This window comes from Galeopterus variegatus, unplaced genomic scaffold, assembly GCF_000696425.1.
Source record: "Galeopterus variegatus unplaced genomic scaffold, G_variegatus-3.0.2 Scaffold2683, whole genome shotgun sequence".
NCBI classification, from domain to species: Eukaryota; Metazoa; Chordata; class Mammalia; order Dermoptera; family Cynocephalidae; genus Galeopterus; species Galeopterus variegatus.
Genome location: NW_007728794.1, coordinates 216,415 through 243,905, shown reverse-complemented (window position 1 = coordinate 243,905; position 27,491 = coordinate 216,415). Strand labels below are relative to the sequence as shown.

Below are 27,491 nucleotides of genomic sequence, written 5' to 3'. Positions count from 1 at the left end.
GTTTTGGCAGCAGCCCCTCGGGGCAAGGGGAAGCTGATATCATAATTATTGGCTCACCCAGCAGCTGCCTCCCCTCACCTGATGTCAGCACAGACCCGGGACAGTCGAGCTGACGGACTGACAGACGGACGGAGCTCCTGGCCCCCCAGACCCAGGCCCCCACGCCGACCTGCTTCACTGAGCAGGTAAGAGGAGACCTGGCCCAAGTCAGCCGTGGAGGCCAGCAGGGATGGGCCAGGGCATGGGGAGGGGGTTTGCCTTTTTAACGGGCCTCAGGAGTAACTGGAGTGCCTGGGTGCTCCGCAGCTTCTCACTGCAGCTCACGGGAGACTGAGGACTGGGGTGAGTGCCTGGAGGCTAAGGGGACCCCCTCCTCCATGCCCCTCCCTCTTGTCCCTGTTCAATCCTTGCTGTACTGTGGGTCTTCATTCCGCTGTGCGGTGTTGGATTTTGTGTGTATGTCTCTCTGTGTTGGAGGGGGTGTGCTTACCCACCCTGTGCTGGGAGAACATAAGGACGCAGAAGTGCTAGAACTAGAAAACTAGAGCTGAAAGACAGGGAGGCAGATCCCCAACCTAATGGCTTCTCTGGGTGGAGAGCCCCGCTCCAAGGGCTGGGTGGCGTCCAGGATGTGCGTGGATCAAGGAATCGCTCAACATCTCTGGGCAGCCTGGGCTGAGGTCTAGATGCCCGAGGCCTGTGGGGAGGCCTGGGTTGCAGAAAGGAGATGGTGCACCTGGTGAAGAAGTAGACAGGTGCCAACAGGTGCTGTGGCCAGGAGCTGATGCTGAGCTTGAGGCAGTGTCCCCCTTGAGGTCTGGGGACATTTCTCTCCCTCAAGACCCCTGAGGCAAAAAGGCCTGCCTAGCAGATCTGGGATGGGCAGGGAGCCCTTGGACCCCTGGAGCCCAGAATTAGGGGTCTGGGGAGTAAAGGCTCTTAGGGAAATTGCTGGAGCAGCAGGAAGCCCCCTCCAGCTCCCATGACTCCTCCCCATCCCCTACCTGATCAGGTAAGGTTCTGGCATTCCCCGTGGAGTCCCCCAGGCCCTCCCTAAATGTCCAAAGAAGCATGTTGGATTAAGAATAGACTCTAACAAGTGGGCATGTTTGCCTCTTCTCTCTGCACCTACAGGTGCAGGGGGATATGTTTGGATGTGCCTGTGGCGAGGCACAGCTGGTCAGCGGGAAAAGACTTCTGCGAAGTCATCTCACCCACTGCCATCCCCGCCTCTATGCCAGTCATTGCCCACGCCAGGCAAGGCTGCCCCACCTAGTTTTCCTAATTCCTGAAGGAGGAAATTCGATCAGTTCCCTCGCAGTGAAGTCCTTCCTGAAGTCTCTCTGAAGTCTCTACTGCTTCAGGGTCCAGCTCTACTTGCCCCATAGCTTCTCTTTCCCCCACTGATGTTCCTCTGGGCTGATCAGTGGGTGAGGTGGGGAGGGTGGCATTGCACTCTAGTCCTGTCCCCGTCGGACCTTTTTACCATCTTGCTCATTCCCTGACCCATGGGACACAGGCAGTAGAAGGGCATCCCTAACTGATGGAGGAGGGGGCAGCACCTCCTGCCCTGGCCCCTTTCTCTTGTGGCTCTGCGAGGGGCCCAGGGTGGGCCAGGCAGGGACAGAGATGGGCTGGGTCTTGGGAAGGGACAGAGGGGGCGGGGGTTTCCCCAGGTTTGGGGATCCTCAGGGGCGAAGGTGCCACGGGGAGAGGTGCATGTCCTCCCAGTTCTCCGCCCAGCCCCGCTCGTGCAGCCCTGCAGAGCTCAGCTCCCTGCTCCAGGGCCTGCTGAGGCATGCTGCCCCCCCAGGCCCGGCGCCTCATTCACCTCCCAGAGCCAGGAACCTGTTCTCCCGGGAATGCCAGGGAGTTCTCAGAGGACTTTATTTCCCAGGGGCTTAGGGAGCCCCAGAATCCTCTGGACCAGCAGGTCCTGGGAAAGCAAAAGACAGATTAGGGGGCTTGGGACCCCTCCCTGCTCCCCATCTTCGTCTCATACACACACCGACCTCACACTTCCCTGGGAGGATTAAGCAGGCACCAACAGCCTTCGTCCGTCATTCATCATGAGAAGGGAGAAGGCTCGGGAAATTAAAGACAAGGGGAAAAGCCCACTGGTGACACATGGCTTCTGTCATGTGCCATCTTTGCCTCAGGGAAAGTCTTCCTTTAGCCCCCATGGGAGGTCCCATCTGCCCTCTAAGAAAGCAACACAGCACCACTTCCCTTGGGCGCTCCATCCTTCCCAGCCAGGAAGTCCTTCCTGATGTCTAACCTCCCTCCTTCCGTCTTGAGTTGACAGCTGGTCTTCAAGGACCAGCAGAACCCCCACTGCCTGGACAGGGCCCATGCACATAGTCAGAGAGTGTTCCTAAGTCACACTGAAATGTCCTGGGAGCTTGTGTGCAGGAAGGGATCGAAAGGCCCCAACCCGCTGCTCCTCTATTATTCTCCTCAGCTACATACTCTAATGAGGTTGGGGGCCACTTCTGCCTGCCCCACAACCCCACAACAGAGGGATGGAGGGGATAGAGGTCCCTCAGAGTCACAGCCCACCACCCCTGCTGAGGCCTGCAGGGGAGAGTTCAGCAAGCCAAGATTGGCTTCTGCAGCAGGAGAGCTTAATGGACTTCAGAGAGATTTTCAGCATTTTAAATTTGAGTTTAACTGGACCATGTGACCACAGGAGGTGGTTTCCTGAGTGGAGAGGCAACCATTGATCTGGGATAGGTGAGGCTGGGCTGGCAACATGCCCAGGAGCAGGGGAAGGACAAGATGACCTCTGGGAGAGTGCATCCCAGAAGCATTAATCAAATGGCCCCTGAATAAATTGGGTCTTTCCAGCTCATCCATCCCCACCCCCTCCCCTTTCCTGTAGCTCTGCACCCATCTCCAACTCAACCCTAACCTCATCCCTAATGCTTCCACCCCATTCCTGTCTCCTTTCTCATCCCAACCCTATCCCCATTCCCATCTTCAATCCCAGCTCAACCCCTTCCTATCCACCTCCTCACCGCATCCCCAGCTTTACCTCCATCTCCACGCCCCGACCCTCCTCTTCCCTCCCTGCCTCATCTCCTCTGCCCCACCTCCTCATTCCTAACCCCATATCCCCATCCCACACCATCCCCACCTCCCCAGGATGGATGTCCCCCTATGTCACAGATCCCCTTGGAGTCCAACACCCTTCCCAGTGCCCCTTCCAGGTCTTGGTATGTCCTCCATGTTCTCTGAGTGTTGAGGAAAAGCCCAGAGCTGTGCTACTGGAACAAAGTGGATTGGATAGGATTATCCCTGGAAAAGCCCTTGGCTTCCTGATCCTATCTGGGCCTTAAAGGCTGGATGCTGGTCCAAAAGTCAAAATGAGTTCGAGTGTCACATGACAAGTTGAAGTCTGATGTCCAGACGGACCTCTACACTGCAGTGTGTGGCAGGTGAACGGGGGATGGAGAGACATGCTCAGAGGACCCCAAAGGGAAGTGGTGGCAACATTTCTTGGAGGGCTGGGAGTGCAACTGATGCAATTAGGCACAGCCAGGCCAAGGAAGGGGGATGGACAGAGCTGAAGCAAGGAGGCCTGCCGGCTGGTTTGGGAATGACTGCGGCCGTCATGAGCATCCCCAGGTCTCTACCCTGCCTGTGGCTCTTGCTTAGTCAGCTCAGATTAATGGGGCCGGGGAGAGAATTAGCTGAATCGTGATCTCTCAGGGAACTTAACTCGAGAGCCAGTTGTGAGTCACAGAGAAAAGGGAACCCATGCTCTCACAGCTACTCTGGAAGCTCCAGGAGGTGGGCAGCCCTCAAGACCCCCTTCCCCGGGATGCAACAGAGAGCCCTCTGGGAGGTCTGACCCTAACCCTCCATCCCATGCTCATGGGAGGATGCACGGATAGTCAACTTCAAGCTCTGCCCTCATGTACCCTCCAGGGCCTTCAGGTCTCCCCTAGCCTGAAACTTCTGCTTCTGACAAACAACAGCCGGCCTGGGCACCAACACACACAGACACACACACACACACGCACACAGAATGGGGTGTGTCACTGGAACCGGATCACCCGGAGACAGTTGGAGGTCCCACCTACACTTGTAAATTCCATAGCTGTGTCCCAGACTGCACCAGCCCATCAGTCTTGGAAGGCATAGGATGTGCACTAGGACACACATCATCATGATCAGAAGACCCCTCCCCCACACAGAGCCGGAGTGACCACAGCAGTGTTCACTGTCAGTGGTGGGTGGTGTCCCTGGCTCCATCTGCCTCTCTGGGCCTTCCCATGAGCATGTCCAATCTGCCTGAAGTGGAAAGGGTTTTGGAGAAAAAATTCTTTGGGATGGCAATGCCAACCCCAGGAGGGTCTGGGGCTGGTCAAAAGGAAAGATGGGGGCTGGAACCAAGTAGCTGAATGGGCTCAGGGAACTAGAGCCACTGCTTCCCCCAGAGCATGCTTAGGTGCTCAGAGCAGGCTTCACACAGTCCTGGAGGGGGGAACAGTGTGCAGGCACCTGCGTAGCAGGGACCAATCCCTCCCGCTGGTGAGGCTTCAGTTTCCTCATCTGTCTAGTAGTAAGGGGCTTGGGTGGGAGGACCTCCCAGTGTACTTCTCACCTTAAGGTTTAGTGAGTCTAAAGAGATAACCACCTCTCTGACTCCTGTGTTGGATGGTTTTGGGGGAGGAGGTATACCAGTATGTATTTGTCTTGTACTAAATCTGTATTATTAGTAGTGGTGGCAGAATTAATATCCCTAATAATAGATTCATAATAATGAACAGTACTGATAATGATATGTACAAAGCACGAGAGGCCTCTGGCCCAAGGGATGGTGGGATCCTGGGCCATCTCATGCCCCCCGTAAGGTGGACAGGCACAGAGGGGACCCACAAGCCAGATATGAGCCTGCTTGACAACCTCCACGGGGAGCACCCCTGGGAAGCGCAATGGTCAACAGCGAAAAGATCTCACTCAGCCCCATCCCTCTCCTGAAATCCCACAGACCCAGGACCCCAGCAGAGCGGGGCACTAGACCAGATGGTGCTGGTTTAATTTCCTCCAGTCACTTTGACACTCTGGGACAACCAGGTGAGATATGTAGGGCAAGGAGGAGGGGAAATGAGGTTCACTCCCGTGACACCCACTCTGACGGCAGAGCTGGGAGAGAACCCCCTGGGGGTCTTTGGTCAGGAGGACTCCCTGTGAAGGAAAAGGGAGGCTTCGTAGGGAAGCCGGGGTCTGGACTTGGTGAAGGCTTCAGAGATGATAGGGCTAGATTCGAAAAGGTGAAACAAGGCTCCGTCAATCCCTGTTGGTCTCACAGATCAAATCCTCGGCTGCCAATCACTGCTATGGCCAATCAATGCAGCCCAAAGGAGGCTGGGGCGGGTTGACCAGGCTTGCCTTGAGTGACTTCATTATGGGGGTGGGACTTCGGGGACATAGGGGCCCAGAGCTAATGGGGGCTCGAGGCCAGCGACTTCATCCCATCCTGCAGCCCATTCCTCCACCGCCTTCAGCCAGTTTGGCAGGAGGAAGATCAAAGGAAGGATGAAGGCGATGTTTCATAATCTGTGCGAAAGCCTCCTGGTCCTTCCGTCATGCCCCACCTCATCAGCCACCCGTTGGCCCCTTCCACAGCTGGGCAGGCTGAAGATTTGAGGGAACTGTCTTCCCTGGAAATCAGTGTCTAAGACCTCTGGTCACTGCTTTCTGCACATTGCCCCCTGGGAGAATTTAACAGGCAAGAAGTGTCCACCCCCCAGAAGCCCAGCTCTCCAGTCAGGCCCCCAATAGTTCCTGGTCACCTTATCTATCTCCAAGTCCTTTTCCAGGCCTGTTCTCACCATCAGACCCAGTAATGCCTTCAAAAATCCCTGGGGAAGATAGGGGAAGGGAGGCTTTCTCCCTAAGCTGCGCATCCAAGGGTTTCATGCTCACGAAATTGAGAATTCCACCCTCCCAACGTTGGAGGGCAAGCTGACCTTGCTTCTGGGAGCAAGAGCTGGGGGCGGGCTCATAGCCTAAGAACACGGACTCTGGAATAGGCAGGTAGGCAGAAGGAAGGAAAAGGCAGACCATGAATGACACCCAAGAGTAAGAGCAAAAAATTCCTGGGGGCTGTGGTGTTTAGGCAGGAGGTCTCTGGAAACAGGCATCTAAGGAGTAGGGAGAATCCAGAAGAGCTGATCTCTCAGACTAGGTGGCCATAGCAGAGGAGAGAAGGGACCCTCCCTAGTGGGTGTGTCTCAGAAAGGAATGGAAGGGAGTTGTGAGGGGTAACATTTCTTGTTTCCTTGAAATTAAACATCTTTTCCTTCCCATCTACAAAATAAGCATCCACAGGTAGGTCAAAGACATTTCTCCACCTGTCCTACTGAACATTCATCCATCCGTCTATCTTCAATCTATCCATCTGTCCATCTGTTCAGATTTCCATCTATCCATTCTGTCCATTCATCCAACTGTTCACCTGTACATCCACCCATCCATCCATCCTCCCATCCATCCATCCATCCATCCATCCATCCACCCATCCATCCTCCCATCCATCCATCCATCCTCCATTCATCCTTCCTTCCATCCATCCATCCACCCATCCTCCCATGTATCCAGAGAGGTCAGGCACCAGTTGGCCTCCCCAGGGTTGCTAGGAAGAACCTGTGGTCCTATGGCATTTATGGGGCATGTGACCTGCCTGCCTGGCCTGGGGAGGCAGCTCCGCCCCAGCCCTCAGGCAGGGGGCCGGTCCAGGCATGCGGGAGTATTTATACCTCGATGGAGGCTCTTGGGGAGCTGCTGGCTGAATGACTCCCCGAAGCCGTGATGGTGGCCATGGCCCAGAGCCCACTGTGAGTGCTTGGATTTGGCTCCTTTGGGGCCAGGGCCGGGTGGCAGGGGCTGGGGAGGGGCTGGAGAGATGGGAAGCTGCCCAGAGGTGGCCAGGGATGGAGGAAAGGATGGCGTACTGGGCAAAGGAGAGCGGGAAAATGGGAAGCTGTTGGAGTCAGGCATCCGCAGCAAAGCAGGGACCCTCCCTAGAGAAGGGATGAGTCTATTGCCTTAAATAGCCTCTGGAAGATTCCTTGATGAATGGCAGGAAGGACAGGGCAAGAGGACTGAGATTACAGGAAGAATTAAGGTTAAATGTCTGGAAGAACTTCCAGCTCAGCCCAGGGAAGGGAAGGTGGCTCCAGTGCTTTTCCAGGATGGATATCCTGAGTGATGCTCCAAGACCAGCCTATGTCAAGAGGCAGGGGTATGACTGAAGTGGCTTCAGGAGAGACCTGACTTGGGGGATGAGAGTGAGTCAGCTGCAGGAATCAGTGGCTCCCATTTGAGGAAAGCGTCACATGGGGGACCGGTTGCTTTTCGCCCTTTGTTCTTCCTCCCTCTCCATCCCCTGACCCTTCTGTCCCTACCTGCTTCTCAAAGCACTTTAGTCAGATCTCAAGGCAGGGGCAGCTGACCCATCTCCTGAAACTGAGGCAGGGTTGAGAGCCGGAAAGGCCAGAATTTTGATGTCAGAACCCCCAACCTTGGTGGGAGGAAGGGAGTTAAAATCCCTCCTTCTTGGCACCCTCAGACACTGCGTGTCCTGGGGTGCCCAAGCCTCAGGCACAGCCCCCAGGCCCTTCCCTGCCACCCCCCATTAGGTAATTACCAAGATGCTCCAGGGGACCCCTCCCAGCAGCCTGTCGGGCGGAGCCCCGGGTGGGGCTACAGGCGAGCACTGGGCCCGGGCCCCACCCCTCGTAAAACATGCTGCCGCAGCCAGCAACAGAAACCATTAAGGCGGAACAGAGCCGTCTCCACCTCGCTCATAAAGGGCGGGCAGGAGGCAGCCGGGTGGGAGGGGGCATGGAGTGTGGAGAGAGCCCAGCGAAGACCCTCGGTACCCCATGCCCGCCTGTCTTCTGTGACTCAGCTGACCACAGGAGACGCAGGGACAGACCCTCCCAAGGAAACCTCCAACTGTGCCCCCCACCCATGCTCCAGGTGTCAGCAGGGAGGCGAGGTGTTCCTGAGGTGGGGCTGTGCAGCGTGGTGGTTAAACATACTGACTTTTAAGCCTGGGTTTGAATCCTGGCAAGTGTCATTTACTAGCTGAGTGAACTTGAGCAAGTCAGGTTAACTTCTCGGAGCCTCAGTTTCCTGATCTATAAATGGGGATGATACTACAGCGCCTGTGTCCTGGGGTGTAATAACTCACCCAGCTGTTCCTGATCCCCTTGAGGACTTCCTCAGGGAGGCCGCTCCAGAAGGCACAGCAGAGCTGAGGGCCCACAGACGCCCCCACAGGACCAGCCTCAGCATCTTTAGATGCAAACAGTCCCAGTGCCTCATTTCACTCATAGGGGGACTGAGGTGCAAAGAGGGGAAGTGACTTGTCCCAAGTCATACAACCAGCAAACAGGGTGTCCCCCGACTACCACCCCCAAGAGGCCCCTTCTGCTTGAGTCCTAAGGAGTGGGAAAAGAGTCTGAGAGTTGGGGAGATGTGGATGCGTAGAGGGGGCACAGGCCTGGCTGTTTGTGAGAAGGGCACAGAGCAGGGATGCAACACTGATTATTGTTGATCCTGTCGTCAGGCTCTCTGGAAATTTCTCACTCATCATCCTCCTTGCTCAGGTCAGAGGGCCACTTCCTTCTTTCTGATTCCAGAGCAGATCAAGTCTACTTCCTCCATTCCCACCCCTACCCTCCCCCTCCCCAAGGACCACCAAAGGCAGAGGAGAAATTCAGAGCTCGGAGAGTAGACAGAAGGCCCAGATACTAAAATGGTCTTCAACTGATGTTTTGCCAGGGTCACACCCCTGGAGTGTGTGTGTCTGGGGGTGTGGCCAGGCCTCTCGAGGCCTGAGAATTAGATGTGGTTTACAGTCTTAGCTGTGTGGCCCTGGGCATGTCATTTCTCCTCTTTGGGCCTCAATTTTCTCTCCTGAAAAATGGGGTTGATAAATTTGCACCCCTACCAATGGTGTGCTGGTATATGTTCACCAGTCAGATCTGAAAAAATAAATCAATAGGGCTCTGATGTGTAGTATTTGCTAATTTCCATGGGTAAATACACCCGCCATGGCCAGTTTGGGCCCATTTCACTGGACGTGGAGTTGGGTGATGGGCACGACTGACTCTCACAAGGCCATACCAGCTGGCTCCAGTGCACCACTGCCCGCTGCCCTCTGGGGCAAAGGGAGGACGTAATGACATATGAGATACAAATGGGCAGAGCAAACTGCAAAGGGCTCTGTGGATGTGGAGCTGTGATGATGATGATCGTCCTTACAGTCGAAGGGAACCCAGTGCACAGTCCACTGTAAAAGGCTCTGGCCTCCAACCCAAGAAGGGGCAGGTTGTGGGTTTGGGAGCCCATAGTGAGTGACAGGTCATGAGAGTGACCTAAGGTAGCTCCTGGGACCTGAGAAGGGAGCAGAGCTGATAGGACCTCCTGCATTGGTTCGCTGATATTTGCACACACGTGCCATCGTGCCCCCCGACACTGAAACAGGCAAGATGAAGGTCAGATTTCAATGAAATATTCCTTCTGAATGCAGATGCCAGTCCCAGGACACTGCTAGGGCCATCAGGGAGGCCCCCTGAGGGATCCAAAGCAACAGAGTCACCCCTTCCTTCCCACTCCAATCCCTGAGAGTTTCTTTAGGCATTGGCTGAAATGACCTCTGACATCAGAGAGTTGAGAAGAGAGAAGTTTAGCCTCTGCCAATGGGGGAGACAGATGTCAGGGAGATAGAGGTGGGAGGCAGGAAGGGACAGAAGAGGGGAGTTCCCTCTGCTCTCCCTGCCCCCACCCCCAGAGTTCATGCCTTAATTTAACTCTGTCCCACTGCTAATTATTAATAATAGCTATCATTTATTGAGCACATACTATGCTTTAAGATATTTACAAGCAATATTTCATTTAATACTCCAGAGAGGTATGTATTATTAGCCCTATTTTATAGATGAGAAAACTGAGGCCCAGCGAAGGAAGTTAAGCAACTTGCCCAACAAAAGTCCCACAGTTACTGGGATCAAACCTAATTCTGACTCCAGATCATCTGGCTTCAGGGGCTCTGCCGGCTACTCCAGTTAGAGATCAGACCAAAGCAGCCTCATCCCCATCCCCACGGTGAGCCCTTCCCTGTGCTGGACAGGAACCCCCCATATACACCAGTCAGAGGCCCTTTGCCCAGCCTCTGAATGCAGTTGGTTGAGGGTCCCCTCTTTCCTGAGCTGTGTGGTTAGGCAAGTCACTTAACCTCTTCTCCAGGCCTCATTTCTAGAATAGAGCTTCAGCTGAGGCAACCAAGGGGATACCATGGTCACCAAATCAGGAGTCATCACTTACAAAACTGGCCCAGAGGAAACCCTGGACAGAGGACCACTCAGGGGCTTCTGCATCCTCAATGCAAATTAAGGGCAAGCCTGTGAACTCTGCATAACTTCCCCGGTTCTAATCCTGTCCCCAGGGGCTTGGGGGAGGTGGGGTGGTGGTTTGGCCAAGCCAATATATGAAAGTCATGGCTGTGAACTGAAGGCCTCAGTCCAGGCCTCTGACATGCAGACACTCAGCCAGGGCTATAGGTAATGTCCTGGGGGGCTAGTGCAAGGATCAGGGAAGGCAGATGCTACAGGAGTCCTTCTGTGCAGGCTGGAGCTGGGATTCAGGGAGGCTTCCTCAGGTGCACATCTGCAAAGGAGCAGGGCTGGGATGTGATCCCCCTGAGGCCAGGCTGAGTGAAGGCCAGGCAGACAGGAGGGCCAGCAAGGGTAGGGTGCCAGGTCTGAAGCAGCCAGACCATCAGGGAGACTGTAGAGCCTGGGGTTGGGGCCCAGCCACATTTGGCAGACTGAGGCCAGATGCATGGCACGTGTCACTGAGCATTTTCTATGTGCCCGCTCCTTACTTTACACACCCTCTCACTTAATCTTCATGATGGTCCTGTGAGATGTGTCCATGCACCTCATTTATCAGATGAGGAAAGTGAGATACAGAGTTAACACAGTCTGTTCAAAGTCACACAGCCAGGAAGTGACAAAGCTGGGACTCAAACTCAGGTCGGTTCAAATCCAGACCCTTGCTCTTAACCACCATGCTACCCGGCCTCAGAGAAGGGAGTGACCAGCTACCCCTGAGTTACAAAGCCAGAGATCTGGGGGGAGGAAGGACCTTGGCCTTGCATCTGGAGGAGCTGGAGAACGCCTTGGCCTTGGGAAGGCGCCAAGCCCACTGCACCACCTCCCGGGAAAGCAGTCTGGGCCAGAGCCAGGTATGCAGGCAGGCCTGAGCTGTCCAGGAGGAGCTGTCCAGGGAGCAGGGGCCAGGCCCGGGTGGTCATGCGGAACCAGAGATGGGTTGCCCCGCACCTTGGGCCCCATGCCTGCTCCATTGCGGTGTCCAGTTACGGCCAGCTCGGCGCTTCCCCCGTCACGCCACATTTAGCATTGCCGAGTGAGCAGGCGCCGGGACATCGAGAAGGGGCGATGGGGACTCTTGAAGGGGCGGGAGAGCCTCCTACCGGCCCCCAGCTACCAACCCCCTCTACCGCTGATCCCCTGTGGGACTTTGGGCAAATTGGGACTCCTTGACAACATTACCCCACCCACCACCACCTCAAACGAAGAAGATGTCTTATTTAGCAAAGATATGCCAACCCCAGGCTGGGCACCAGAGGGCCGGTGAAGCCCTCTCTCCCTCCCAGAGCTCCCAGAAGAGCATGGCCTGGGAAGGGCACAGCCACCCTGCTCTGGAATGAGGGGTTCCTGGGTGGAAGGGGTAAGGGTAAACCTCACCCTTTTCTTTTTTTTTTTTTTTTTTAAAAGATGACCGGTAAAGGGCCGGCCCGTGGCTCACTTGGGAGAGTGCGGTGCTGATAACACCAAGGCCACGGGTTCGGATCCCATATAGGGATGGCCGGTTTGCTCACTGGGTGAGCGTGGTGCTGACAACACCAAGTCAAGGGTTAAGTTCCCCTTACCAGTCATCTTTAAAAAAAAAAAAAGACATCATGCTACCTGTGGTATCAGATTTGTCCTGATAAACCAATGAGAAACTCATGCAAGTCATTTACACAGAGGCCAGCCCAGAGCAGACCCTCAGCAAATGGGAGCTTTTATGAGAGACCACTTGTGCAAAGAGAAGTAAATACAAAAGGAACTGCCCTTTGCAGGGGGTGAAGGAAGGCAAAGAGCTGCGGATAACAGAGCCATTCTAACAGTATCAGCAGTGAAGGCTGACATTTCTTGAGCACTCACTATGCGCTGGGCACTATGCTAAATGCTTTCTATGCATGATTGCACCTGGTACTCGCAACATCTCTATGAGGTGGATCCTGTCACTCCCCCTGTGGCAGATGATGATGCTGAAGTGCAAAGAGCTTTGCTGACACAGCTGGTAAAGAAGGGCTGAGCCTGACATTGAGCCCTGAGTCCTCTTGACCACTCCACTGTGCTGGGGACAGGGTTTACCTGTAATTCTTGGTCTGTGCAGAAAAGCCCTCAGATATCACTTGGTTCAAGCCCCTAGTTTTTCATGAGAAAACTGAAGCTCAGAAAGAGGAAGTGGCCTACACAAAGTCACAGGTATGAGATAGAGTTGGGAGGCCATAGGTGAAAAGAGCCCTGCCGGGCGTTCTGCAGTGGGCTGGTGACATCCCCGGTGCCTTCCAGGCTCACGGACCACCCGGCAACCAGGACCCCTTGAGTTCCCGTTTGCACACAGTGTCATGCCAGCTAAGCTAAGGGCCTGAAGTAGCACCACAGACCCAGCCTCTGCTGAGGACTGGGTCACCTATATCGTGGGGGTTGCTCCCACCCTAGGCCTGGACCTAACGCACCCTCCAGATCCCCCTCCATTCAGGACCTGCCCCGATACTGACCCTTTGTTGTAGAACAGGAGACCATCTTGAGAAGACAGAGGCAGGGTCTTGCTGGTTCAGTCCTCTGCAGCTGCAGAACAGCCAAGCCCCCTCCTCTGCAGGCTCCTACCTGCTCAGTTTGCCCTCTCTACCAGTGTCATCTCTCTCTGCTTTCTTACTCTGTCTGTTATTCTCATTTTATGTTTCCTTCTGTTTCTCTCTCTCTCTCTCTCATCAGATGGCTGGCTGGAGGCAGGGTCCAGCTCAGGGATGGGGTGGGAATAGAGGTGGTGGACCTGGGATTGGTCACCCCTGGACACTGGTCCTCACTCTTATCGCAGCCGGCTTTCTTCAAGGCCAGGACTGGGTGATGGTGTCGCTACTCCCGCTGCAGTCTGACGTCACGCTGCCGGGCCCTGCCAGACTGGAGGGCGAGCCCCAGGGGGACCTCATGCAGGCACCGGGCCTCCCAGGCTCTCCTGCCCCACAGAACGTAAGTACCTGGCACCTAGGCCTGGGCTTAGGCCAAGGCCTGAGGGCTGCACAGGCAACAGGTGGACCAGTCACTCCCTCCCCCCAGGGACCTCCCAGGGTCTGTCTTGTCACTTCCACCAGCAAACAGGTCCTCAATGACCCTGAGATCCAGAAGTGTTCAGATACGGGCCTCTGCTCATCCCTTCAGTCTGGGACTTTCCCAGGGCAGGGCCGTGGAGCCTCATCAGACTTGGGGTACCCCAGGTTTAGGGGCAGTGTGCCCTCCTCAGATCGGGGCTCCCAAGGGCAGGCTATGTCTTCTCCATCATTTGGGGGCTCCCCTCACAAGGTAGGGTCCTGGCAGGTCCCCAGGCCTGGTCCAGCCTCCATTCACACGCTCTCCACCCTCTGTCCTCCCAGACGCATGCCGGCTTCAGCTGCTCGTCATTCGTGCCCGATGGCCCTCCAGAGAGGGCACCCTCACTGCCCCCACACAGCCCCAGCATTGCATCACCAGGCCCTGAGCAAGTCCAGGGACACTGCCCAGCTGGCCCCGGCCCGGGCCCCTTCCGGCTCTCATCCTCAGACAAGTATCCCGGCTTTGGCTTTGAGGAGGGCCCAGCAAACAGCTCTGGGCGCTTCCTCAAGGGCAGCCACGTGCCTTTCCACCCGTACAAGCGGCATTTCCATGAGGACGTCTTCCCGGAGGCTCAGACCGCCCTGGCCCTCGATGGACACTCCTTTAAGACCCCGGGGGCTCTGGAGGCCTTCGAGGAGATCCCCGTGGATGTGGGGGAGGCCGAGGCCTTCCTGCCTGGCTTCTCGGCGGAGGCCTGGTGCAATGGGCTCCCATATGCCAGCCAGGAGCACAGCCCCCAAGTCCTGGTGAGTACCAGTGGCCAGTAGGCATCCCACCTCCCCCATCCTTGTCCCTGGCAGCCTAGAAAGAGTCCTCTGAGATCAAACTCCAGACCTGCCCCTTTCAGACCTTGCCACTCAAGATCAGTGTGCTCCAAGGAAGCAGCAGGCTCAGAGAGTTGGGGCCTCTTGGCTTCAAGCTGAGCCTCCAGGTCAGCTGGGGGAAGAGGCATGGGGGGTAAGCCGGCCTGGCCCAGCATGGAGGGGACAAGGTGGGGGAGGCAGGTCAAGCTAAGGAAGCTGGCAGCTTCCCAGAGGCTCCTGAGTCAGGATTCCAGTGTGACTTCCCTCTGTTTGTCTAAGTGTCAAGAATCCCCAGCCAGACTTACACGCCCATATGCAAATGTGAGAAGAAAAACACATTCCAGAGGCCAAGAGAAAGGGTTTAGGGAGGAGCCACAGAGCACAATTTTCCCCTCCCCAGCATCGGTGTACAAAGTTGAGAGGATTTAAGTCTTCTCAAGGGGCCTTCTCCAGCCCTACCATTTGTCCTATGTATATTCATAGCAATACCTTGAAAGCACCTTGAAAGGTCAATATGTCTTTCCACAGCCATCCTCCCAAGCTGTGTAATCTTGGGCAAGTCACTTAACCTCTCTAAGCCTCATCGAAAAAGGTTAACATGGGCTGACTAGTTAGCTCAGTTGGTTAGAACGTGGTGTTGATAAGTCCAAGGTGAAGGGTTCAGATCTCTGTACTGGCCAGCAGCCAAAAAAGAAAAAGCTTAACAGTACCTGCCTCATAGGATCATTGCTTTGGAAGAGAAAATTAAAGGAGCTTGGTTTGGAGGTCCCCGAGACAGTGACTGAGTGGGCTCGGCCTGGGTTGTGCCTACTCCAGAAGCCCACCAGCCCACCTCACTTCTTGCCTTCAAACAAGCCCCCATTCCAGCTCCAAGCTACTCCCACCAAAGCCCTGTTTCAAAGGCAATTGGGCACCTACCAGGTATGGCCAAGACCTTATTCTGTGTTGGGAGCCCTTTGACAGCTTCTTCCCAGGCCCCTTGAACCTGATAGTAGCCCCCAGTGAGGGCACCATCATATCAGCTACTGCCCCAGCTGTCCACGCAGTACCAGCTCCTGGTCATTCTGCCAGGTGTTTTCTTTCCAGTGCACCATTTAGTCCTCACAGCAACCCTCTAGAGAGTTCCCACAATCCTTATTTTGCAGATGAGGAAACTGAAGCTTATTGAGGCCAAGTGACTTGCCCAAGGTGCCCCCCAGTCTGTCAGTGATGAGGATGAGATTTAGTCCACACGTTTCCGCCTGCGTAATGGAGAAGAGCTCAGACCCAGAGCCCCACGGCTAACTAGTTGACTAGCAATGTGACCTTGGGCACATCACTTCCCCTCTTTGGGCTCAGCCCCATCATCTTTCAAATGAAGGGGTTGAACACAAGTGCTCTTGACCCTTCCAGGCCTGAGATTCTATGATTATGGCAATCTCGGCATCAGCAACCTCAGGGCACACAATGAAAGAGGTCACAACTGATTTGCCCCTCTGGGCTCAGATGCTGATTTCCTAAGGCCCCTGGTAACCCCAAGAAAGGCTTGCCTACCTTCCAGAACCTAACTGCACACCGCTTCTGTTCCTACTCAAGGCAGAGCTCTGTGCTGGGCCCTGGGACTCCGCGTGGGGCTCACAACCGGTGGGAAGCCAGAGTGTGGCCACCGGCACCACAGTAGCAGCAGGTTCTCTGCTGCTAGAGTGAGACAGTACGTAGGGCTCACGCACACCAGCAACTGAGCCATCTCCCTGGAGCAGGGAGCAAACATTCTGAGTTGGAGATGGCAGGAGATAGAGCAGAGAGGACTCACCAGCCCCATCCACAGAGCTTGCTGGAGCTTCCTGGGGCTTTGCAGGAGAGGAAACAGCAGGGACCTGGGGGCCACAGCTGAACCAACCTATCTGGCCAGTTCCAGTGCTCCCTTTACCATGGCTCCTAAGTGGGAATTCTGGTGCTGTGGCCTTTTCCGGGCATCCTTTGCAGACCTGCTCTGAGAGGCTGGGACCTCTGAACCAGCAAGCATGCCACAAGCCAGGCTTCGTGAATGGGGTCAGGCACTGTACCCTTGTGCCCCCAGCCTCAGTGACAAGCCTCCTCCACTTCTCTGGACAGCTCACCTGCAGTGAGGTGGGGGATAGGGGTGCTGTCGGTTCCAGACTCAGTTCCACCACTAACTTGCTGAGTTCCTTTGGGAAAATCCCTGCCCTTGTCTGTTCTCTGTTTATTCTCCAGGCATGAGTTCTGGGGGAGACAGAGTAGGGGTTGCTTTTGTGTGAGGTTCTGGATACTGGAAAGAAGGGGGAAAAAAAAGCCCAACCTGGCCATCTGCTTTCTCTTCCAGCAGGGGTCAGAGGTCAAGGTCAAGCCCCCAACTTTGGAGAGTGGTCCTGGGATGTACTGCTACCAGCCGCCCTTGCAGCACATGTACTGCCCCTCCCAGCCCCCCTTCCACCAGGTGGGTCCGGGATGGGTGGGCATGCTTCCCTGGGGTCTCATGATATTACGTGGGTGTGTTGTGTGTGGGTGTGTGTGTAAGTGCACATGCACACCTAGATGGGCAGGTGAGGGCAGCAGGGCCCTGAGCCTCAGGCTGGGCCATCCAGGGCAGGGGGCAGTGGTCATGGGGAGGGAAGCAACTCCCTTTCTGTAGGGTTGGACGGGGCTTACCTGAGCCCCTGGCAGGGCCTGAGAGGTCTCAAACAGGAAAGTGAGGCGAAGATTGAGGCAGGGCCATGATGTGCACCAAAAAGAGAGGGAGGATGAGAGCTACACTAGACAGACAGGAGCAGAGAGAAAAGGAGTGTGTATTGTGACACACAAGCCAGCAGGGCAGGGAACAATGGGCTTCGTTCCAGGTCAGCCACCACCTTGCCATGTGACCTTGGCCTCAAACTTTCCCTTAGCCTAGAGAGGGTGGGCATCAGGTGTGGGGTTAGGGGTACTTCCCACCTGGAAGGCGCCACATCCCCATCATCTTTGGCTCTTTCCTCCTTCCCCACCCCACTGCCCAGCTTCAGCTCCTCCCAAATGTACAGGACGCCAAGGAATTGCCCCACACTGGCATGGGATGGAGGTTTTTAAAAAGAGAAAGAAAAGAGCCCCAGAGCAACCAGGCAGCTCCCAGGAGTCACCGGGCAAGACAGAGCAAGTGGCTGCCCAGCGCCCAGCTCCATCCACCTGCAGCCTGGCACTGAGACAGGCCCTGCCTGTGGAGCAGGTTCTACTCCCAGCTCTTTGGCATTGGCCCTGATCTTGGCCAAGCCAGGGAAGTAGGCAGGGGAGGGGGTGGTCACACTGCCTGCCTTGCGGGGGAAAGGAAGAGACAGCAGGAAGCAAAGGGAACGCATGAGGAGATGTCCTCTGTGCTGCGAGGGGCCTGGCTGGAGTGGCCAAAGCTATCCTGAGGCTCACTGTCTTACCCAGGGTAGGGGATGTCCCTGAGGCAGCCTGCCCTATCAGGGACTAAGCCATAGCAGGCCTCATAAGCAGGGGCCACCAGACCTGAAATGGCCTCACCATGCCTGGCCCTGCTTTGATGCCCTCTGCAGTCTGTACCCCCTCCTGGAACAAGATGGCCGCACCCAGGGCTTTATGGAGCCTGAAGAAAGGGTGACTCAGGCACTGAGTGTCTCTCGGGTGACCTGGAAAGAGCACTTCAGCCTGAAGCAGCTGGGGGAGTCAGAGTCTACTACCCCCCTGTCGCCATAAAACACCACCCCTGGCACCGCAGCCACTCCCTTTGCCGTAAAACCACCTCCTACCCCCACCTGCCCACTACCATGACCAGCCCTTCCAAAGAGCCACTGAAACTTGTAAAAGGTGGCAGTGCCCAGCAAACGCCCAGGCTGGACATCCCACTTCCGGCCCAGCCATTCCAGGAGATGCAAAGGAGGCCTGGAGCACCTAACTGGAAGGGTGCAGAGGCTGAGGGCTGCCCCTGTACTCTCCAGCCCAGCCAGGTGCCATCTCATCACCATGGCAACAAGAGCACCTAAAGAGCTGAGAGGAAGAAGCAGGAGAAAGGGACTTGGAGGCCTCAGATCCCGAGTTCTGGAATGTGACTCTCCTCACAGGCCCTCAGATGTCCACACCCTTGGCCACCCGCCTCCAATAGCTCTTCCCTGTGGTGGTGGAGCCCATGACCAGGGAGAAAAGAATCCGGTCTCAGCTCCTTCTCTGGATGCATATAAATAAAGGGAGGGAAAGCCTCCCTTAAAAAGGCTGGTTACCAAGGCAATCACTCTGCCCCCTTTGACCTCCACAGTACTCCCCAGGTGGTGGCAGCTACCCTGTACCCTACCTGGGCTCCTCACACTATCAGTACCAGCGGATTGCACCCCAGGCCAGCACCGACGGGCACCAGCCTCTCTTCCCAAAGCCTATTTACTCCTACAGGTACATTTCATGGGGTGGAAGGAAGAGGGGTGAGAGGGCCCCCGGGGAAACTGAGGCATGGAATCCTCGGGGTATAAGGGTAGTGGCAGGGGGTGGAAGTCACACTCAATGGGCTTCCAGAGGATTTTGGAGAGAGGATTCCTGCATGGGGGCAGGGGGATAGACTGGATCACCTCTGATCTTTTGTCTAACTCTGGGAAGTCATGTCTGTGGCTCAACTAGGCAGTTGCCTGCTGAGGTCTAACTTCCTGGGGCCTGGGGCCTGGGACTGAGAGTTTAGGGGGGATGCACATTGCCTTCCTCGCTACCCCCAGATACAAAGAGAAGCTCCACCTCAAAGCTCTACGGAAATAAATGAGGGATAAGGGCTGCAGATGTAACTCAGTTATCCACCATCTTCCAGATCTGGTGGGACTTCTCTGGGTCTGGGTCTCAGGTGCCGAGCAGTACCCACGTGTTGGGAAGCCCTTTCGTTTGTCCTTTCATTCATCCAACCAACAGTGACACTTGACTTAATGCATGCGAGGCCCCTCATGGGGTCAGGTCATCAGTTAATACGGGCTCAGGGGAAGGAAGAGGAACATAGACATCAGCCAGGGGCACAGAGGGAGTTCGTGGAAGGCAGGACCAAGTGCAGGGAGCACACTCAGGCCTCGGAGTCCAGCAGAACTGGGTTCAAGACCAGGCTCCGGAATTTACTCACTGTGAAACCTCAGGCAAATTACTTAATCTCTCTGAGCCTCTGTTTATTCATCTGATTACAAAAAAGGAGGGGTCAGGGGGACAGCAACTCAAGACGTTGGAAGGATTAAGTAAGAGAAGCAGGTACCATGCCTGGCACATTGTAGGGGCTCAAGAAACCTTAGTTCCTTCCTGCTACCCAACACTCAAGCAGTTGGCTGAGGACTGACTGGTAATGACAGCTTCCATTTCATGAGTGCCTTTTATGTGCTAGGCCTCATCCTGAATCCTCACGACTCTGAGGTAGCTATTACTTTCTTCACTTCAAAGCTGAGGAAACTGAGGCTCAGAGAGGTTAAGGCACTCACCCAAGGCCATATGGCTAGCGAGTGGCTACGCCAGGCTGACAGCCCGGGTTTCTCAGCTTCTGCAAGATCCTTGTGTGTCTGTAATTCCTGACTTCAGCCCCTCTTTTTCAACCTCCACCTCACAGAGTCTCTCCAGGGCTAGGCGGCTCTGGGTGGGCTCAGGGACTGGTCAGAGACTCAGACTCTCAGGAGTTTTCTCTTTCCTCAGCATCCTCATCTTCATGGCCCTCAAGAACAGTAAAACTGGGAGCCTTCCTGTCAGCGAGATCTACAATTTTATGACGGAACACTTTCCTTACTTCAAGGTGAGCCCAAGGTCCGTCCCCACCACCCCCAAGCCAGGCCTCTGCAGAGCCGGAGGACTAGGCCTGGTGGTGAAGAGGAGTTAGACAGCCAAGAGAGGGTTCGCCCCACACATGCTTTCCCTTGTCTCCACCTCAGAAGGACAGAGTTCCCAAACAAGGGGCTCCACGTGGGGAAGAGGGAGCTCACACTTCTCACCCAAGGTCACACAGCAGGCTGGAGTCAGACCTTCTGCAGGAGGAAGGTGGATGTGCCAGTCCTGATAGGCTTCAGGGAGTACCCGCCAACCCCGAGCGGGGAGAGAAACTTGGGGAGGAAGGGAGACCCCAGGATGCTGTGGGGCTAGAGGAATTTGAGTAGGAGCTGGTCAGCTAAGGTGACATGGGATGCTGGGGCCAAAGAACCCGTTGCCTGCCAGGGTGAGATTAGGATCTGTCTCTGTGGGCGGCAGGCTCAGCTGCAGTTCTGCCAGAAAGTGGGGTGTGGGCTTCCCGGTCTTTGAGTGTCCCAGGGAATTGGCTGGCTCACCTGACTGTCCCCCACCCCTTGAGAGGATCTAGTTCCTGTCATCCACAGAAGGGGTTTCCGGGGGGCTCAACCCAACTCCCTCCCTAGAGGCAGGATGAGTACCTTTCTCCCCAAATGGGCACATCAGAGGGGGTGGTTCATCTACCCAAGGTCGCACAGCAGGTGGGATCAGTTGCTGGGTCAAGCTGTTTGGCTTCATATACCACACACCTCCCCTCGCTGCATTTCTCCCAGGCCCTCCAGCACAGACCCCTTCTCCTGGGGTGGTTGCAGGAGAGACCAGAGCTTGTGTGAGGCCTGCCTTCCCCAAGACCTGCACCCTTGTGGATACAATGTCATCTGCTACCCAGGCGGGGGTGGTAGTGCGGGGAGCTGAGGTCCAGGTAATCCAGAACTCAGCTCCACCTGCCAGTGGGTGATTCCTGCCCCCACCACGTAACCAGTTGTCCTGTCTATGGATAATTTGAGGCTGATGTTCTAACAAGTTTGTACTTGCTGAGCTGCCATCAGATGGGGAGGGAGCAAGATAGCCAGAGTGGTCTGGCTGGGGATGGAAAAGTATGTGGATCCATCAGAGAAGGGAGAGGAGGAGACAGGAGAGTTGTCTCTGGATTCAAGACACTTCAAAGCCTGTATCCAGGGCTGCCCCATTCCCCGGCAGGTCAGGGGGCTGGGCTCTTGCTACCCACTAGAGCTTTTGGAGGGTCTTCCAGGACTTCAAGGGGCCAGGCCAGAGAAAGGGACACAGGGGCCCTGCCCCACTCCTCAGCCCTCCCTCCCTGCCAGCTCCCAGCCTGGCCCCCAGTGCTTCCCTGCATCTCATCTTCCTGGCTTAATTATTTTTCCTGGGAGCCGTGTAATCCCTGTTTTATGGGGCTGAAGAGTGAAGAGGTCCAACAGCTTTTCTCCTCTGGTTCTAGTTGTTGTTCTTGGCCAGTTGCATCACTCCTCACTTCCGAGTTTACATTTGACTTCAGAGAGAAAACATCTGTGAGGATGGGAGGGCCCCAGATGGCGAGGCGGGCCTTATGGGGTGACCTGGGCAGGGCCCTCAGCTAGGGGACAGAGTTGTAGTCTGGGCTCTGTCACTGCCCCTTTGTGTGATCTAGGACTAGGCCCTATGTTCTCTGGACCTCAGTTTCCCAATCTGTAAAATGGTCAGGTTGGACCAATTGGCACGTGGATTTCTTCCAACTCTTGACAGTTCAGTTCCCCTGGTACCCACCTAAGGAATTAGTTCAGCAATCCCCTGCCCCCTCCATCTTTCACTCCCCACTTGAAGGTCATTTTTCTGAGCAAGGACAGAGTGGACCCTGGGGTGGGCAGCATTCATGCTCAAGGCAGCTGATGTGGGCGTCCTGTAGCCCATGAGTCAGGGATGTGGGACTGGGGAAGTGTCCAGCCACTGGACATAATTATTAGTGCTGACCATCCCTCTTCCAAACAGGAAGTGGCTGGGGTGGGGGCTGCCCTGACATCCCAAAGTCAAAGATTTATGGGGCCATAAAAGGCCCCAGTACCCATTAACTCTGTCCACGGGGAGACATAGCCTTGACTCCTACTGAAGACTGTTGTGGGAGTCAAAGATGAATCCCCAGTTGGCTGGCCTGGTGGCTCAAGAATCCTCCTCAGTGACCCTGGGAGCCTTGGGGTCATCTCAGCTAGCCCCCTGCCCCAGGCCAGCTGCCCCTAAGAAAGGTTCCAGCAGCTCCTGCCAGCAACTTGCAATGATGCTGGCATCAGGGCCTGGTTCTGCTGGGAGTGATTCAGAGTGGCTGCTCCCTGGGGCAAGTGAGCTGGGGAGGAGGGTGTGGCTGCCCCTCATTAAGCAGAAACTTCAGGCTGATAGGGAGAGGGGCCAGGGGATGAGGGCAAAAGAGCCCCACCAGCCAGAGCAGGTACTAAACCCACAGACAGCGCCCGCTGGGCTCAGGGCTGTCACAGAGCCTGGAACAGAGCTGGAAGTGGGGGTTGAGGGTACCACAGGCACCCCCGCCACCGCCTCTCACCCAACTGAGTCAGCCTAATGGTTTTTACAACCCTCCCTGGGCACAATTACTGCACTAGTGGCATGACCAGGCCTCCTAATGGGTGTTTATTCTGTTGGCACGAGTACCCCCTGCCTGAGGGCTGGCCTCCCCACCAGGGCACGCCCCCTGGGCACACTCATGCAAACACTCACACCCACACACTCATACAATCATGGACACCCACACACATACCCAGAGAGACTTTCTCACACACAGCCATCCCCAGGGACACGTACATCCTCAACTCAGAGGAATGCACAGGCCCATACCCAGGAGATACTGCACATACCAGGGAGACACATGCAGGGACCTAAGCACGTGCTCATACACACTGCTCCCCCCAAACACCAAAACCCAGATATGCACAAACACGTGTGCAACATGTGCACACACCCAAACACGCACCACCCTCACCCGTCTTTCTTTTCTCCCAAACTTGCCCGAAGGGGATGAGGCAGACCCCGGAGAGGAGCATTCCATAGCCTCCTCCTAATTCCCTCTCCAACGCTGGCACAGGAGACCTCGGGGTAGTGAGTTCCCTTTCCACAGAGGGGCCCAGCACAGACCTGAAGACCAGTGGGGAGTGGTCCCACTTCAGATGAAGGCATGGGCCAGGAAGCCTCTGAAGCACCCCCCAGCCCTCAACAGTCCTCTGAAGGGGCGTGCCAGGGATGGGGATGGGATGAAGGCAGATTTTAGGTGAAAATAATTTGTGATCCAGGTTCCCGCTCACCCCTTCCCCGCCATCGAAGGGTACTGAGCGTATCCTGGGTGTTGAGGTGGACAATGAGCCCCAGAGTGGGCAGCAGTTCTGTGCCCATGGGGAAAACAAAGGAGTGCTCTAGAGCCCAGATCCAGAGCCAGCTCTGGCTGCCTAACCCGGCCTGAATTCTTGCCTTGCTCCGCTCCGGCAGACAGCGCCTGATGGCTGGAAGAATTCTGTCCGCCACAACCTATCTCTCAACAAGTGCTTCGAGAAGGTGGAGAACAAATCAGGCAGTTCCTCTCGCAAGGGCTGCCTGTGGGCCCTCAATCCAGCCAAGATCGACAAGATGCAGGAGGAGCTGCAGAAGTGGAAGAGGAAAGACCCCATTGCTGTGCGCAAAAGCATGGCCAAGCCAGGTGAGGCTGGCCGGGCGTGTAAGGGAGGGTCCAGGGTACCCAGGAGCCAAAAAGGAAACAGAATTGAGGAGGGAGGTAAGGGCCTGAGTGCAGGATCCAAGGCTGGGAAGGGCTGGGGAAGGCCATGGATGAGGGAGGTCTCACGGTGCTCCTTCTCTCTTGGGCCTTTTCAGAAGAGCTGGACAGCCTCATTGGAGACAAGAGGGAGAAGTTGGGCTCTCCGTTGATGGGCTGTCCAGCCCCTGGGCTGGCAGGCTCAGGCCCCATCCGGCCCCTGGCACCCCCAGCTGGGCTCTCCCAGCCTCTGCACTCACTTCACCCAGCTCCGGGCCCCATTCCTGGCAAGAACCCCCTGCAGGACCTACTGGGGGGGCATGCACCCTCCTGCTATGGGCAGACATACCCACACCTCTCACCGGGCCTGGCCCCTCCTGGACCCCCACAGCCGTTGTTCCCGCAGCCGGATGGGCACCTCGAGCTGCGGGCCCAGCCAGGCACCCCTCAGGACTCACCTCTGCCTGCCCACACCCCACCCAGCCACAGTGCCAAGCTGCTGGCTGAGCCTTCCCCAGCCAGGACCGTGCATGACACCCTACTGCCAGACGGAGACCTTGGTACCGACCTGGATGCCATCAACCCCTCTCTCACTGACTTCGACTTCCAGGGTGAGCTGGGGGGTGGGAAAGGGGAGGCAGGACAGGACTTGAGAGGTGAACCTGGCCACATGGCTCATCCTCTCCAAGTCTCCAGGCTGCAGCCTGCTAGCTGCTGGGTTTCTGGTCAACTGAAGCAGAGAGCAGAGGGCATCAAGCTTCCCACTCACTCCCTGCCATCCAGAGTACAGGGCAAAGAGTAATGTCCATGCCCCCATCTCCCTCTGCCTGGTGCCCCCAAACATGCTTCAACTGACCCCATCATCAAACCACTGTCAGCATTGGGTAGGCTGGAAAGGGCTCCATGTTCTATTCCATACTCAGTTGTGAGTGACTGGTAGTCTGAACATTCCCAGAGTCATTTGCTGTTTTTGTCTAGAGAGACCCTCCCCCTGGAGGAGTGTAAGGCCTGAGCTGGGCAAGTTCTGGAGAGATCTGGGGATGGAAGTCTAGGAAGAGGTTCTGTCCATTCCACTCCTTCTTGTCTGTTCCATCTCTGCATGGGTTCAAGCCCACCCCTTCCCATCTAAACTCCAGTGCACCCTTGGACCCTGGAACCAGCCACTAGAAGTTTGGAAGGGAATGCTAATCCAGACCTAAGACCCTCTGTGTGCACTGGGGTAGGGGACATCTACAAGTAGGTGGAGGCAGCCTACCCTCAGAGAGCTCCCAGTCTGACAGGGAGATGGCCCAGGTCTTGGGAAGCTAATATTAGAAAAGTGCACATAAATCCTCACCCCAGTCCAGAAGTGGGGAGCAGAGCCCTAATAGCCTCAGAGGAAGCTATAGACATGTGAGATGCAATAAACATTGACTTGAGCCCCTACTAAACATCAGGCATCATGCTAGAGATTATTAAACCCATTTCACAGATGTGCACAGAGGTTAAGTAACTTATTCAAGGTCACTTTCTTTTTTTTTTATTTTTAAAGATGACCGGTAAGGGGATCTTAACCCTTGACTTGGTGTTGTCAGCACCACGCTCACCCAGTGAGCGAACCGGCCATCCCTATATGGGATCCGAACCCATGGCCTTGGTGTTATCAGCACCACACTCTCCCGAGTGAGCCACGGGCCGGCCCTTCAAGGTCACTTTCTAAAGAGGGAGAGTTAGGATTAGAACCCACACAGCCAAGTTCAGTCCAGGGTTTAGTCAGGCCTTCTTTCTCCAGACCCTGCAGCTCTGATACCCAGAGCAGGAGCCCCAGGCCCTGGCCTGCCATGATGCAGGTCACACGACACTGAGAGGGATCAGGTGGCACCATTGTTTGCTCCCCAGAGTCAGGTGAGCTTCCTGGCTCTGCTCTGTCCCCTGGGCCTAGCAGTGGAGGAGGCCCGGGGAGCCATGCCCGTCCACTGCATCAGGACCAGCAGTGCACTGTGGGAAGATCCTTGGTCTGGGCTGCAGATCCTCTTTCCTTGGAAGCCTGGGCAGAAGCCAAGTTCCTGGAATTTCCCCTAGGCTAACCCCTGAGTGCACAGCATTTACATCAACCCTCCCAATAGGCCATTTTCAAACCCTTGAGTCTCCCCAGTGTCCCCCACCAAAAAAGAGCCGCAGAGGTCCTCTGTATCTGTGACTTTCAGACTGTGCTACATGGCAAGAAGAATTTGAGGCTCAGAGAGGTTCAGCAACTATCTGCAGTGACATGGCTAGTGCTAGGGTCTGTTCCCAGTCAATGTCACCCCATCCTGCTCTCTGCAATGTGTGAGAGCCTCATGGTAGAAGCAGAAAAGGCTCCTCTGGTGCCTCCCAATGACACCTGTTCTCCTCTCTCCCTACTCTCCCAAATAGGAAACCTGTGGGAACAGCTGAAGGATGACAGCTTGGCCCTCGACCCCCTGGTTCTGGTGACCTCGTCCCCAACATCATCTTCGATGCTGCCACCCCCGCCACCATCTCACTGCTTCCCCCCTGGGCCCTGTCTGGCAGAGACAGGCAGTGGGACAGGCGATTTGGCACCACCAGGCAGTGGGGGCTCCGGGGCACTGGGTGACCTGCACCTCACCACCCTCTACTCGGCCTTCATGGAGCTGGAGCCCACGCCCCCAACCGCCCCCACCGGCCCCTCTGTGTACCTCAGTCCCAGCTCCAAGCCCATGGCCCTGGCATAAGCTATGCCCAGCATCAGCTCCAGCCTTTGCCTGGTCTGGAAGTCCCAGCTGGTCGCCCACATTGGGCTCACCTTAAAGGTCAAGGAAGGAAAACACTACCTGTCCCCTATGCCACTAAGCCAACATGTTTGTTAGCTGGCAGCTGGGGGCATAGAAGACACCACCCAGGATGCTGCCCCTCACACATTTCTGCCACCTGGTGGTCCAGCTCCTCACTCAGCGCCCCTGAAGAGCAAATGTCCGGGCAAGAAGAAAATGCACTCTCCTGAGCTCACACTCACCCACACCTAAGCACTTGCACACACACAGTCACACACGGTCATTCGGACGTGCACCCTGCTACGCATTGTATACCCAGAAGAGTCAAAACTACATCACCAAGAGCCTGACTTCGTCTCTGGGGCAGCTGAGAGCAGAGGGCCCTCACGCCCCCATGCCAGGCTGAAGATCTCCCCGGAACTCCATTCTGACATCCACGTACTCTGCAGACCTGGCCCCCTCCAGTTATGTTTTCTCCCAGAAGCCCACTGTATTTATTCTCCCATCTTCACCCCAACAGCCCAGCAAGGAGGAGGAGATAGAAAGCACCTCCCCAAGTTGTCTGTGGACCCCCACAGGGACTGCTACGTAGCAGTACTCGCTCTGCCAGGCTGTATCCGTCCTCAGCATATACTCTGTCTGGCCTCTTCCAGGGTGACACACAGAAGAGGCAATGTCCACCCAGGGACCAAACTGAGCCCAATTCAGACACAAAGTGTCTGGATAAGCCCTTGCCCTTGGAAACTTGAATGTGTCCTCTTCTCCCAGTCCTGTGTACAGGAAGGGCCCCCTCCAGGTCACCACAATCTCACTCCTTCTCTAGAGCAAAGTTCATGTAGTTTAGGTCCCAGTGTACTACAGTCAGTCCCCGATCTACGATGGTTCCACTTAAGATTTTTTGACTTTAAGATGGTGCGAAAGCCATATGCACTCAGTTTGCTCCTCATCTTACAATGGGGCTACATCCTGATAAACCCATCGTAAGTTGAAAATATCATTAAATCGT

At 55.7% G+C, this 27,491-nt stretch overlaps 1 protein-coding gene across 2 annotated transcripts; it reads left to right on the top strand.

The window, feature by feature from the left end:
* FOXN1 (forkhead box N1) lies at window positions 1–27,159 on the top strand. 2 transcript variants are annotated; one of them, XM_008582650.1, is made up of 9 exons: window positions 1–185; window positions 13,210–13,346; window positions 13,748–14,212; window positions 16,596–16,706; window positions 18,516–18,646; window positions 19,904–20,000; window positions 23,471–23,678; window positions 23,852–24,343; window positions 26,127–26,446. In XM_008582650.1, the coding sequence occupies exons 2-9, from the start codon at window positions 13,224–13,226 to the stop codon at window positions 26,444–26,446; spliced, it is 1,947 nt and encodes a 648-aa protein (XP_008580872.1). In that variant the 5' UTR covers window positions 1–185; window positions 13,210–13,223. The 2 variants fall into 2 exon arrangements, with proteins under 2 accessions (XP_008580872.1, XP_008580871.1); XM_008582649.1 differs by lacking the exon at window positions 1–185 and having other exon boundaries at window positions 13,202–13,346; window positions 26,127–27,159.
* Window positions 27,160–27,491: the final 332 nt, after the last annotated feature.